This window comes from Siphateles boraxobius, unplaced genomic scaffold (assembly GCF_051911475.1).
Source record: "Siphateles boraxobius isolate OS27281-9 unplaced genomic scaffold, OSU_SipBor_1 8, whole genome shotgun sequence".
In the NCBI taxonomy this organism is placed as follows: domain Eukaryota; kingdom Metazoa; phylum Chordata; class Actinopteri; order Cypriniformes; family Leuciscidae; genus Siphateles; species Siphateles boraxobius.
The window spans coordinates 28,116,684-28,131,997 of NW_027509208.1; the positions used below are offsets into that span (position 1 = coordinate 28,116,684).

General features: G+C 41.1%; 1 protein-coding gene across 4 annotated transcripts in view; it reads left to right on the plus strand.

Moving 5' to 3' along the window:
* Positions 1–15,314, plus strand: part of lama4 (laminin, alpha 4) — a 177,204-nt gene that overhangs the window by 136,010 nt on the left and 25,880 nt on the right. For all 4 annotated transcript variants that reach the window (XM_077220211.1, XM_077220210.1, XM_077220212.1 and 1 more), the window contains 9 exons: positions 60–176; positions 639–787; positions 929–1,070; positions 5,841–5,934; positions 6,013–6,129; positions 7,536–7,721; positions 10,520–10,659; positions 12,782–12,946; positions 14,569–14,714. In XM_077220211.1, coding sequence (XP_077076326.1) covers positions 60–176; positions 639–787; positions 929–1,070; positions 5,841–5,934; positions 6,013–6,129; positions 7,536–7,721; positions 10,520–10,659; positions 12,782–12,946; positions 14,569–14,714 — 1,256 coding nt within the window. The remainder of the gene's footprint in view (positions 1–59; positions 177–638; positions 788–928; positions 1,071–5,840; positions 5,935–6,012; positions 6,130–7,535; positions 7,722–10,519; positions 10,660–12,781; positions 12,947–14,568; positions 14,715–15,314) is intronic.

Here is a 15,314-nt window from a genome sequence, read left to right on the forward strand (position 1 = left end):
GTCATGTAATGTTTATATTGTGAATTGATGTCAGAAATATTTCATGTACTTTAACTCAGGCACAGCAGCAACGACTAAAAGACATCTATGATATTGTCAATCAAACTATTGTTACGGCTGGTGTAATCGTCTCTGAGGCAAACCTGACTGTCCTTAAGGTGGAAGATATGATCACGGTAAATCTGCTTTTATCAACTTCATTTCTGCATGTAGTCTTGCAACAGAAATATTATCCAAGAGGCCATATCTTTTTCAACTCTACGCTTATATTTTATACTTATAAAGTCCATTAACCATTTTCCATTAAATGGGACAAAATGGCTCACTTGACATATTTAGCTTGATTTCTTTTTTCTTTTTCACTGCCGCTTTATGGTAGGCTACCTCCTTGTTAATTAGACTACGTCAAAATATTGTTTTTGTTTTTAGAATTTTTTTACAAATGTTTTATGAAAGATTTCTGTGTTTTAAGATCTATGCACAAGTACGAAAGCTCAAACCAAAGAAATGGTGTGGCGTACCCAAATGGAATTTTAAGAGCCTAAAACGAACATAACAAACAGTTCACTGTCAATAACCCCTGTAAGCCTCAATGAACATATATAGTAATTGTTATTTTATTGAATCTGTGTGTATAGAATGTGAGAGAACAGCATGCAGAAATCGACGGGGCTCGTGTGTCACTGGAGAGAAAGACAGAGAAAATGTCTCAGTCAGACAGAGAACTTGTTCTGAGAGCCGAGGATCACGCTGACGATCTGACGAGACATGCTGAAGAACTTCAGTAGTGAGTTTCAAACCAGAAATGACCAATGTTATTTCTCTGTATGATATTTCAAATGTACTCTCATTCATGACTGTCATGAAATGGTGAAAGCTCATAGGAGCATCACTAACATGGCAATCGCTGCTCTTTTCTCTCCTTTAGTAATCTGAAAGGAAGCAATGCAAATGGACGCGTGCAAAAAGCCCTGAACGCCTTGAATGTGTATGAGAATATCGTCAAAAACGTAGATAACGCTAACATCACTGGCCTGACTGCTCTCAACATCTCCAGCACGACACATGCCGTAAGTCAAGTCATCTTTATTTTAGATAGCGATTTATACAATAGAAAGCAGCTTCACGATATTAAACAGGAACGTAACAAAATGAATGATGCTAAATTCAAGTTCAGATTCTGCTGTAAAGTGGCTGTAGCAAGACAATAGTGTCATTTTTCAGCCAAGTTCAGTACAATAACTTAACTAAAGTTAATTTATTATGAAATAAGTTTGAATCCACTATATGCAGCCCTACTGAAGACTATACTTCGATTCCTATTACTAATTCATTGCAGAATATAGAAAACGTCTCGGGTTACGTATGTAACCCTTGTTCCCTGAGAAAGGGAACGAGACACTGCGTCGGTTACGACACTAGGGGAACGCCCTTCAGCGTAGCGCGTCTGAATCCATGAATGAAATCGAATCTAATCCTGTTGGCTTTGCGAGATGACGTAGCGAGTGACGGCATACACGGATGTGTACAAGAGCACACCAGCACAAGCAAGGTAAGCTCTTTGCTATGAAGCAAGTGCTCCAGGCGGGGTGAGGTGTGGCGAACCGACGCAGTGTCTCGTTCCCTTTCTCAGGGAACAAAGGTTACATACGTAACCCGAGACGTTCCCTTTCGAGGGAACTCGAACTGCGTCGGTTACGACACTAGGGGAACGAGATACCCACTATACCACAACGAACCCCGCTCATCCCAGTGTGAAGCTGTCTTCAGGCACAAACTAGGACGAAAGCACTCGTGCACCGGGTGTAGAGGGAAGGTCCAGACTGTAAAACCTCATGAATGTGTGCGGAGTGGCCCAGCCAGCCGCCTCACATATGTCATGGATAGAAACCCCTGAAAGGAGGGCTCTAGAGGATGCAATGCCTCTGGTGGAGTGAGCCTTCACGGCCATAGGTGAAGGCAAATTGCGCACCTAATAGGCCAGGGAAATAGTCTGAACGATCCAGTTGCTGGTGGTCTGCTTAGAGGCGGGAAGCCCCTTCTTGGGCGACCCGAAACACACCAGCAACTGGTCCGACTTCCGCCATGAGGAGGACCTCTGGATATAACACTGCAGTGCCCTGACAGGGCATAGCAGATGAAGTCTCTCATCTGCCGTCACATGAGGTGGAGGATGAAATGCCTGCAGAACCAAAGGCCGTGCCATATTAGATGGCACCTTGGGCAAATAGCCGGGCCGGGGGTGCAAGATGACCTTAATGTTGCCTGGAGCAAACTCCAAGCACCCATAGGAAATAGAGAGCGCCTGGAGATCTCCTACCCTCCTCAGAGAAGTAATTGCCAACAAAAAGACCACCTTAAACGAAAGGTTCTTGGCCTCAGCCGACTCCAATGGTTCGAAGGGGGCCTCGGCCAGCCCTTCGAGAACCACTGCCAGGTCCCAAGAGGGAACCCTGGTGCGAGTCGCAGGTCTCATCCTCCAGGCTCCACGGAGGAAACGTACGACCAGGTGATGCCTCCCCAGAGGACCATCACTCAGAGGAGCGTGGAATGCCGCAATGGCAGCCACATAAACCTTGAGTGTGGACGGGGTAAGCCCGGCAGAAAAGCGGTCTTGGAGAAACTCCAGCACTGAAGCCACTGGGCAGTGAACTGGGACCCTGGGACAGGAACCAAGGCTTCTTCCAAATTGATAGGGAACGAAGGCATCTGCGCGTAACCCTTATCAAGCGGAATGGATTTCCCCTCGGGGAAAACCCCTTGGCTCTTAACCACCACTGTAGAGCTCTCATGTATAGCAGGCCAGAAGGTATCACGCTGGACGCCGCTGCCATTAGACCCAACACTCTCTGAAAGTGTCTGACAGTGATGGCTTGGCCTAGCTTTATCCTGGACACTGTGGTCAGGATGGACACGATCCGAGCAGGAGACAAATGTGCCTGCATCGTGACTGAATCCCACACCACTCCCAGGAACAAGGTTCTCTGGGCTGGTGCCAACACACTTTTCTTTGTGTTGAGTCTCAACCCCAGGCTTTGGATGTGGGCGAGGACGACATCTCGATGCCGAATCGCCAGCTCTCGTGACTGAGCCAGTATCAGCCAGTCGTCGATATAATTGAGCACTCTGATGCCCTCGAGCCTCAGAGGTGCTAGAGCTGCATCCATACATTTGGTAAAGGTGCGAGGGGAGAGAGCTAGGCCGAACGGAAGAACCCGATATTGGTAGGCTTCGCCCCCGAAAGCGAACCTCAGGAACTTCCTGTGAGACGGAAGGATGGAGATGTGAAAGTAAGCGTCTTTTAGATCTATCGTGACAAACCAATCCTCGGACTGGATTTGACTTACGATGATGGGAATAGTAAGCATCTTGAAGCTGAATCTCCTCAGAGATTGGTTCAGATGCCTCAGATCTAAAATGGGACGCAACCCCCCATCCTTCTTTGGAACTATGAAGTACCGGCTGTAGAACCCGGACTCCCTGACTGGTAGGGGAACATGCTCTCTGGCTCCTTTTTCCAGCAGCGAGTGAACCTCCTGTTCCAACACCAGACCCTGCTCTGGGTGAACTGAAGTCCGGACCACCCCGTTGAATCTTGGTGGGCGGACCCGGAACTGCAGTCTGTACCCAGTTTCTACAGTACGCAGGACCCATGGAGAAATATTCCTCGGGGCTGGTGTCCAGTGTTCTGTGCAGGATGTTGACGGTGCCCTGAAGCGGAGGACCGGCAGGGGAGAACCGACAACGTCCTACATTGTGCGAACCTGAACACTGGCTGCTTGCAAGCCTTTGGGGCAGGCAGACCAGCGTGAGCTCGCTGGGAGCTAGCGTGTCCCGAAGCGTCAGAGACGGCGGGATACTGACGCCAACTCCCTGAGGGCCCGACGAGAGAGGGGACCTCAGTCGTCCTCTCTCGGGGAGGGCGGCCCTCTGAGGCCTTACAGAAGTTAGGACCTCTTTCCCTTAGCCTTCCTAGACTGAATAACGGTCCTCAGCTCCGTCTTCTCAGGAGGCTGAGGGTGTGAGCGTCGACCAGAGTCCCAAGCTCTATGAGGGGGAGCTCTGGCAGCGACACTCGCCTTCTGTGCCTGGCGGTAGGAGGAAGAGGAGGCCTGCTGTGGTTGTTCCCTAGCAGCCGCCCTCCTAGACTTTGAACGGCGAGGGAGATACCGCTTGAAAGCTTCGCCCTGCTTTTTTGCATCCTCAAACCTGTCCACTACAGCATTAACAGCCTCACCAAATAGACCTGAGGCTGAAACGGGTGCATCAAGAAGGAAGGTCCTGTCCTTCTCCTTAATGCCCGACAGGTTGAGCCACAGATGTCTCTCCGTGGTTACCAGGGCTGACATGGAGCGACCGATGGCACGGGCCATCTCCTTGGTAACCCGGAGCGACAAGTCTGTGGCTCTGCGAAGCTCAGCGATATCGTCTGGAGATGGACCCTCGCCTTGGTCTATATCTCTTAAAAGGTTGGCTTGGTACGCCTGCAAGATGGCCATTGTGTGCAGGCTCGCACCAGCTCGACCCGCCGCCATATAAGCCCTGCCCACCAAAGCGGATGTGGTGCGGCAAGGTTTGGAAGGCAACGCCGGTGACTTCAGGGATGATGCAAGGTCAGGTGAAAGGTAGCTGGCTAAAGCTTCCTCAACCCGAGGCATCATCCCATATTCCTTATCTCTAACCCCCACTACATCACTGTAATTCAACATAGGGGGGTTAGACAGGCGAGATGAAAATGGCCTGTTCCAGGATTTACACAACTCATTGTGTAAATCCGGGAAGAAAGGGAGAGACCGGCGTGGAGTTTGCTGGCGGTGCTGCAGGAAGCGCTCATTAAGTTTGCTTTCCGTACGCGCTTCCTGCCGCTCTTGTGGCCAAGAAATATCAAGCTTGGCCACAGCCCGCGTCAAAACCTCCACTAATTCACTATAGTTGGGTGCTGGCTGAACAGGATGGTGTGTGGTAATATGATCCTCATCCCCAATACTCAGCACGTCTAATTCCTCGGAATTAGACAGCTGTAAAACAGGCATGTCATCCCGATCGAGAGAAGCCGCGGAGTGGGCTCCCGAACTGGGAATGGGGGAATCGGACTCATCAGAAGAGGAACGAGAATATGCCTCGGCAGTCTCGCCCTCAACCAGATCTCTTTGCGATCCCCATGATGAAAGCCGCCGCATTGCCTCGGCAGATGCGGGACCCGAACCGCGGGGGGAACGCATTTGGCCATCTTCAGTAAATAAAGCCAGTCGAGAACGCAGCACTCTCACAGAAAGAGACTCACAATGAGCGCAAGCAGCCCCCTCGAGAGCTGCTTGAGCGTGCTGCCTTCCCAAACATGACACACACATTTCATGTGTGTCCCCAGCCGTCAGAAAACGCGGGCATGGGAACACACACTTCTTAAATTGTTCAGACATACTGTTAGCTTCAAAGCAGACAAACAACACCAAATAAGACTCACAGATACACAGAGCGCTTGCTGAATAGCAAAAGCTTACCTTGCTTGTGCCGGTGTGCTCTTGTACACATCCGTGTATGCCGTCACTCGCTACATCATCTCGCAAAGCCAATAGGATTGGATTCGATTTCATTCATGGATTCAGACGCGCTACGCTGAAGGGCGTTCCCCTAGTGTCGTAACCGACGCAGTTCGAGTTCCCTCGAAAGGGAACCAAGATGCTCACAGTTTTCTTTAAAAAAAAATACTACAAAAAGTTGGGAAAGTGATATTAAACAGATAGTAATATATATGTATGTACGTATGTATGTATGCTAATGTATCTCTGTGTACGGTGGTTAATGTGTTTACTTGATGTGTCCCCTGATGTTTCTCTCAGGATATTGATGGATTAAACGCTCAACTGCGCCTCATGATCTCTCAGAGTGACAGTGTGTTTACAGAGGCCTCAACCCTGTTCTTTCAGCAGAGAGGTAAAGCAGAGAGAGTGCGTTTTCTCACTTTTCCTACTTTGTGGATAATACTAAGTCCACTTTATTTTATTTTTGCAGACATTGTATCCACAGTCCTCGACAATAAGAAATACATCGAAGAGACCAATGAGATGATGGATAGCTCCTCTAAAAAAATAGCTAAGATCATCAGTGACATCAATGCAATTCATAAAGGCAAGAATAAATTTACTTTTTTTAGTTGTATCTCTGCCTGTACTATTTGGTGTTTAGAGCTCTGCCAAGTTTGATTTAGATTTTTTTCATGCTTATAATATCTTCTTTTCACTTGATATTGCTTCTCTTCTTAGAAACAAATAAGTTAGAGTCACAACATTTGTGAGGATAACATTAAAGGGGACAATATGAATGCATAATTCACTTTATAAGGTGTTTGAACACTGATGTGTGTCCACAGTGTGTGTAAACAAGCCTAAAATTGTAAAGATCCACCCACTCCTTTTTTAAATTATTCCCATAAATCATAAACAGTGGGTTCCAGATCCTCCCCTACTCTTACGTGATGCACAAATGATTTTACGCCGGACTGCTTCACAAACGGGGGTCAGTTCAATGCTGGATTTGCACAAAAGTTGTTTCTAAAGACTTTTTAGATTCGATGAATTAAATCAATTTAACTCCAAAACAACTATGTAAAGGTATCCACTAACCATTCAGAAAAGCCACGTTGCAGTCTAAAACTTCTTCCTGAGTCTCTCCATCAGTGTCCGACTGGAACATGTAAGGCTGAACACCACTAAAATGTCTGACGTTTTTGTCTGTGACATTCTCCAGTTTTGTTGTTGACGGAGTATCCGAATAAAGTATACCATACTTTATTAACATATATATTTTTAGATACAAGCAAAAATGTTACTTAATTTTGACCAAAAAGGATAAACAATGCAGCTTTATTTTCAAAGCCATTTTTGAACATATTTACCAAGGGAACCAATTCTGACCAGGACTGTATTTGACGATAAAACGAAAAACATTTTGTTAGTCAATGATTAACTTAGCTTGCTTACTATAAATAAAGACAACTCCAAAATACCTTAATGTTTATTATGATGTCTTTTTGGAATATGCTTAATCTTTTCTGTTATTGTTCTAACTTGATTAATTATTTAGTACATAACAGAAAAGATGATGCATATTTAAAAAAATACATCAAAATAAACATTGAGGTCTTTTAATTAATTAATAAATAATAATAATATAAATAATTTCTGCAGTTAGTAAAGCTAGTCAGTGTCTGTTTTGCACATCAATACTCTGGTGTCTAGTGAAAATACTATTTTCTAATTTTTCTTTTCCTTTTTTTTATGGGAGTGTTATTTGCTTTTAGCCACACTGAAAAAAAAACGTGTTTAACGTGGAAACCATAATTTTAAATTAGACCATAAATTTCACTTAGAGTTCTAGTCAAGTTTGAGACTGCTCTTGGAGTTTTATATTCCATTTGTCCACAGGGTTGTATTTCTACACTTGTATTGCATTTACAGTATATGTGTTTGTGCATGTTTGATTGTTTATGTTATAATACACGTTTGCGAATGAGTGTGTTTTTTTTGTGTTTCTAGACCGGACTCCGAGACGTCTGCAGTTCACTCAGGAAGTGGCTGAGGGGACTCTGAACCGCTCTGCTGAAGTGCTGCAGAGAGTGACACCCATCTTGAAGAGAGTGGAGGAGTGGGACGGCAACATGAAAAAGGAGGTGTATTCTGCCGCAGCGTTTGACCGCACTGTTCTGTCTGCCGGCGAGGCGGGTATGGTCAACACAGAAAAGTTCTATATATAGAAACTATACATCCATTTAAAATGTCAGGGCTCGGACCTGAAAAGTTATAGTTGAAGATTGATGCTTGCTTTATGTAAATAACATGCAGCTTTGTTGGTTAATTAATCCAATGTTGCATAATTTAATGACAATGTGTGAGCATATACTGTGCGAGATTTTCATAAAATCGTGTTATGTTATGCCGTGTTATGTTATACCAACTGAATGTATTCAGCACATAACCCCATAACTTACAAGTAAATTTTCTCATAAAAGCAAAAACAGAATACAAAAAGTCAAAAATGGATGGAAATGTTGTTAAAAATAAAATAGAAATGATTAAAAAATTGCTTTAAAATAGTTACAAGTAGTTACAAGTCAAGTCACCTTCATTTATATAGTGCTTATAACAATATAGATGGTTTCAAAGCAGCTTTAAAGTGATCATGGGAAATTAAAGTAACAGAGGTTGTTTTGGCTTTACATCAGCTTATTATTGTCCAGCTAAAGTTAGTTTTGATCGATTCACTGTTGCAACAATCCTTAGTTATTAACTTACATAATATTAACTTTCATTTTTTTATCTCTATGCAAGTTTTAAAAACGCAAGCCTGTGAAAACGCTGACGGTGTGCATATGCGTATTACGTGTTTAGTCTATAGGTATGCAAGTTTGAATATATAAGTGCGCAGGCATGTAGTCTATTTTTACAAATTGACCTCAACAAATTACTTGTTATGCAGCCTAACATTGAATTCTAGAAGTCTATAATGTGTTATGTGTATGCTAAGCCAAAGAGATGTGTTTTAAGTCTAGATTTAAACTGACAAGACTGTGTCTGCTTCCTGGACAATGTTAGGAAAACCAGAAAATTGTTCCAAAGTTTTGGTGCTAAATAGGAAAAGGATATACCGCCAGCAGTCGATTTTGATATTCTAGGTATTATCAACTGGCCGGAATTTTGAGATCACAATAGACGTGAAGGACTATAATGCGTTAAGAGCTCACTCAAGTAATGGGGAGCTAAACCATTTAGTGCTTTGTAAGTAATCAGCAATATTTTAAAATGTATATGATGTCCAATAGGGAGCCAATGCAGTTTTGACAGAACCGGCTAATATGGTCATACTTCCTGGTTCTGGTAAGAACTCTAGCTGCTGTGTTTTGGACCAGCTGTAGCTTGTTTATTAAGCATGGAGGGCAACCACCCATATTAGCATTACAACAATCTAGCCTTGATGTCTTGAAAGCATGAACTAATTGTTCTGCATTTGTCATTGGGAGCATATGACGTAATTTAGATATATTTTAAGATGGATGGAAGAATGTTTTTTTCCAGATACTAGAATTGTGACTTTCAAATAAAAGATTGGTATCAAAGAGCACACTCAGGCTCCTAACTGACGACAAAGACTTGACAGAGCAGCCATCAAGTGTTTGACAGTATTCTAGGTTAGTACGTGAGGAATTTTTTCATCCAATAATTAGAAAAACTGGATGACTAGTAATTTCCTACTACTTAACTCTGAAAAAACAGATATTTATATCAGCTATGCATTCCGTTAATTTTGTGAATTAGTAAGTATCATCAGCATAACAGTGAAAACTAATGCCATGCTTCCTAATGCTATCTCCTAAGGGTAGCATGTACAGAGTGAACAGCAACAACGGTCCTAGTACTGAGCCTTGTGCTACACCATAATGAACTTTTGACTAAGACGTCTCTTCATTTACTGCTACAAACTGATAACGATCAGATAAATATTATTTAAACCATGCTAATGCAATTCCACTAATGCCAACATAATTATCAAATCTATTTAAAAGAATGTTGTGGTGTCAATAGTAAATGCACCACTAAGTTTGAGCAACACTAATACAACCACGATCGGATGATAAGAGCAAATAATTTGTGACTCTAATGAGAGCTGTCTCAGTACTATGGTATGGTCTAAATCCTGACTGGAAATCCTCGTATATACCATTTCTTAAAAAAAAAAAGGAAAATAGTTGTGAAAATACTGCCTTTTCTAGTATCTTTGACAGAAAAGGTGGATTTGAGATCAGACTGTAATTGACTAATTCTGTAGGATCAAGTTGAGTTTTTTAATCAAGCGGTTTAATCATAGCCAGCTTAAAAGTTTTCGGTACGTATTCTAATGACAAAGATCAATTAATGATTTTAATAAGAGGATTTATGACCTCTAGAAGCATCTCTTTCAATAGCTTAGTTGGTATAGGGTCTAGCATACATGTTGTTGATTTAAATAATTTAACAAGTTTAGAAAACTCTTCCTCTCCTATAGCAATGAATTAATCGAATTTTTTCCTCAGGGATGTGATACTGTAGTAGACAGTTGCATAGTTATAATTTTCTCCCTGATATTATCAATCTTGTTAGTAAAGAAGTTCATAAAGTCATTACTGCTGTGCTGCTTGGAAACACCTGGGGTTGAAGCTTTATTTTTCGTTAATGTAGCCACTGTTTCAAATAAATACCTAGGGTTTTGTTTATTTTAACTTGCACATTCACAGGAAATAGTTTACTTCTACTTTGAAAAATAAGATGGATTGAGCATTCCAGATTAATTACTTGTATTTCCATGACCAGAAGGCAACTGTCAACATTGCCACAGCAGTTCTTTGGAACAGAGATACATGAGATTGTGCATGTTGGCTTTTTTTTAAATGAATTTGTGCAGGATTATGAAGATTGTTGCTAATGCTTTCTTACTCACTCTTTCTCTCTCTGTGCGTGTGTGTGTGTGTGTATTTGTATGTGTTTAGTTGAAGACCTGTCAGAGATCGTGCCAGAGCTACTCGACAAGCTGCGTGTGGTTGAAGAGAAAAAACCTGTGAATAATGTCTCCACAAACATCATAAAAATCAGAGAACTCATCGCACAGGCCCGCAGTGTCGCGAAGAAGGTACACCAGGCATTAAACATACACCTAATTTTGACTGACTCACTTTGACTGACCCGCTGACCCGTACAATACATTTAATCACATTTAGAATTTTTCAATTATAAGCCTTTAAACACATACCTACCAAAAGTTGATATTGGATTCTCTGTAATGAACTTTACAAAATTCTCTGTGAAGTACTACCTACAATCCAGACATGAGATGCACCGATCAAAGAAGTTGCTCTGACCATAGAAACAGGAACTGAGGCAAGGGATGTTATGTTAAAAGAGCTAAATTTGGTTTTTATTTCACCTTTCAGTGCTTTAAATATGAGCCACAAATACAAGCCTAAAGAAGCTTATACTAAGTGGAAAAAGCAACACTGCAGGAGAACATTCTATGAAGCAACTTTGCAGCATAAACAAAGCACAGCACCTATTTTAACGGTGGTTTAAATGTATCTTTGGTTGCTAATATTTCTTTAATCAAAAGTATACACCTATTTTGATGTTTAAACTAACATACTAAAGCACATAAAGTGCTTGGTTGTAGTTTTAAAGTCTCACTTTAGTCAATAATTGTATCCCTTAACTCATCTTTGATCACCAAAATTACATATTTTAATAAAAATTCCTTGAAAAAAATGTCTTCATGCCTTAAAGGGATAGTTCACCCAAAAATGAAAATTCTGTCAGTATTTACTCACCCTCATGTTGTTCCAACCCCGTAAGACCTTCGTTCATCTTCTCTCATTAAATCTGAGAGCTGGATCACTCCTCCATAGGCTTCTAAGGGATTGACACTTGCCAGCCCCGAAAAGTTATTAAAGACATCGTTAAAATAGTCCAAGTGAACACAGTGGCTCAATCTTATGTTTATCAAGCGACGAGAGTACTTGTTGTCCTTTATTTCAACTATTCATTTCCTTCTCTGTGGACCTCTAGTCAGTTAACGTAGTGTGATTGCGTAGAGCTACGTCATACATAGGCTCACTATTGGCCGACGCTGGTCATGTGTGTGATGCTTGTGACTTACAACCTATGCGTACAACACATAAGCACTTATGCTATTAGACTAGTGAACTGACTCGAGGCCCACAGAGAAGGAAATGAATAGTTGAAATGAAGTCGTTATTTTTGTTTTTTTTAGCACAAAAAGTATTCTCGTCATTTGATAAATTTAGGATTGAGTCACTGTAGTCACTTGGACAATTTTAACGATAACTTTAATAACTTTTCGGGGCTGGCAAGATTCAATCCCTTAAGAAGCAATGGAGGAGTGATCCAGCTCTCAGATTTAATCAAAAAATATCTTAATTCGTGTTCCGAAGATGAACGAAGGTCTTACGGGCTTGGAACAACATGAGGGTGAGTAATTACTGACAGAATTTTAATTTTTGGGTGAACTATCCCTTTAAAATAGCTTGAATGTAACTCAACTCCCTTGTTTCATTTATTATACACGGAAACATGAATACGCAAAGGATGAGGCCCGCCTCCACTCACAGCAGCTTAGAATAACTGATCCACTCGTTGACGATCACACGTTGAGCTGATTGGTTACAAGGTAGTTTGTGATATCAGAAACAGCGATTTCAAACCGTGTTTTTGAGACTGTCTTTGGTTCACTGCAGTTTTAGGGAGAAAATATGCAGCATTGGTGTTGACATGAATTTGCACATGGTTTGTCTTAAAGCACATTAAAAACACCACATAGACATATAAACAACATTAAAAGCTGGATTTTCACCACAGGGGGACTTTAACTGTAGTGGGATATTTGATATTAATTCATATTTCAAATGTACTAAATTGCACTTTCATCTTTACAAATATGTGTATTTACAAAAAATGTAAGTGCCTGGCATACAAGTTTAATTGGAAATGGCATTAAATTATTATTATACTGCAACAAATTAAATGCCGGGCCATTCTCAGGCTGCTCAACCGCAGCTTGCAAATTCCCCACTGTTTACTGGTTTTACTGTTTACTGCATTATTTGGACTAATATTGTTGAGTTTGCTGTTCCCTTTGACTAAAAATATTGTTGTATTAAATCAAGCTTAAACCGCAATGTTATTGCTAGTTAAATTTTTTGCCTCTAAGTGCAAAAGTTAACTTTTCTTTCCTATAATTGCAGGTGCAAGTGTCCATGAAGTTTAACGGCCAGTCTGCCGTAGAGGTTCATCCCTACTCCAACCTAGACGAGCTGAAGGCGGTCACGTCCATCAGTTTCTACATCAGAGTGGACCCAGACAAAGACCCAATAGAAGATCGCTTTCTACTGTACCTCGGAGACAAACAAGTGAGCACTAGCTAGAAAACTGGGCCCGAAAGGGGGTAGGGGATATATCATTCATTCAAACACTGGTTCATTCAGGAATTAAACACAATAACTGTGTTGTTGTTGGAGACATGAAACAGTTGATCCCATTGCTATTGGAATAGTGAAAAAAGGGAAAAAAGTAACTTGCAATACTGTCTAAAATGTAAGGTACTTAATTTCTTGTTTTTGTTGTTGTATAAAAGAAATATGAGTTAAAGGATTAATTCACTTCAGAATTAAAATTTCCTGATAATTTACTCCCACATCATCCAAGATATTCATGTCTTTCTTTCTTCAGTCGAAAATAAATTAAGGTTTTTGAGGAAAACATTCCAGGATTTTTCTCCATATAGTGGACTTCAATGGGGTCCAACAGGCTCTACGATCTGCATTGAAATTGCAGTTTGGACCTTTAACCTGTTGTACCCCATTGAAGTCCACTATATGGAGAAAAATCCTGGAATGTTTTCCTCAAAAACCTTAATTTATTTTTGCCTGAAGAAAGAAAGACATGAATATCTTGGATGACGTGGGAGTAAATTATCAGGAAATTTTAATTCTGAAGTGAACTAATCATTTAATGCAGGTGCCTGCATTCCAGTGGTGACGTGATTCTGTAGTTTGCCAAATTGTTGTAGTCTTCTGTATTTCCTCAACCTAGCACTCAGAACTGATTGCAAAATGGGAAGTTTTCGCTTTTATACTTTATTTCCCTTTAATGATTCAGATGCTAAAACAACGGACACACCATGTATAAAGCAACACTTGCTGCCAGTGGCGTCCCTGCCTGTATGCAAAGAATGCACACTTCATAAACGGACATCACTAGCATGTTAATACTAATTCTGTAACACCATTTCTAAATCATGTCAGTAATAACATATGCCAATAATGGTTCATATGACATTTCCCTTGCCACAGTTGTGTTTGTGTCTTGTGGAGAATGTAACAAAGTCTCTCGGGACAGTCAATGATGCCATCCGTCTTCTGTGGGCTCTGCGCTGGCTGTACTAGTTTTAGCGTTTATAGTTCATTTGCAATGGAATGCAAATACAAAATGCAATAATGCCGTATCGCCTGCTGTTGACCAGTCCTGTCAGTCTGTTCTCAGGTTTCAACAAACAATCATTGATTTAAAGAGCTGATGAGGTAATAATAAAACTGTTCAGCGAAATTGAGAATTCATTCTATACTTTATACCTTTGGCCAGTTTACAGCGGGTCAATGTTTTAATTAAGATGGCTAATTATAACCTTGCATCAGGCACACCGCACACATGATAAATTCCTTCCTGAATCAGGCTGATTTTACACTTCTTTCGGTTGTTGGCTCAAGCCCAAGTTCTTTTCCATCTCCCTCTCCCTTTGCAATGTTTGGTTCCAAACCACAGGACATCTGCATCATAAATGTAATGGCTCAATAAAAAGAGCTATAAAATACTTAAAAACAATTTTTCTCGCAATGGAATGTCTTGTTAAATGTCGATTCTACTTGTGTGTGTGTGTGTGTGTGTGTGTGTGTGTGTGTGTGTGTGTGTGTGTGTGTGTGTGTGTGTGTGTGTGTGTGTGTGTCTGTGTGTGTGTGTGTGTGTGTGTGTGCAGGGGCGTAAGGACTACATGGGACTGGCCATAAAGAACGATAATCTGGTTTATGTGTACAATCTTGGAGGAGAGGACGTGGAGATTCCACTCAGTTCAAAGCCGGTCAGCTCCTGGCCTCCTGTCTTCAATCTTGTTAAAGTGGAGAGGTAGAATAACTGCTTTCATCATCTGATCTTGAATAATGATTTTCTTTAGGAAACCTAAGAGGACACCTAGGAAAACCACACACGCACACACACACACACGCACGCACACACGCACGCACGCACGCACACACACACACACACACACACACACACACACACACACACACACACACACACACACACACACACACACACACACACACACACACCAAAGCACACTAAAATAAAAAATAAATAAAAAAATTTAAAGCCACTGTCGGTTATTCAAGATTTCACTAATTAACTTGTTGGAACTGTTTATTAATGTTGTGTAAGTTTTAATAAGCCAGAATGACCTGACCACATACTTAATCAATCTATTTTCTCTTAGATATAAGCCTAAATGTTACTTAAAGTAGGTCAAGATCTTTTTTTTACCTCGCTTTTTGTAATTTAATTTAACCATAAACAAAAGCTAAATTAGCTATAATATGAAATATGAATTTTCACTAACAATAAAGCTAAGAACGTTTTATTTGTCAATGTTTAATTTAGTTATTTATTATAAATATTGTGATTTCTTTCTAAAAAAAAACTAGAGAAAAATTATTTTTACCTACA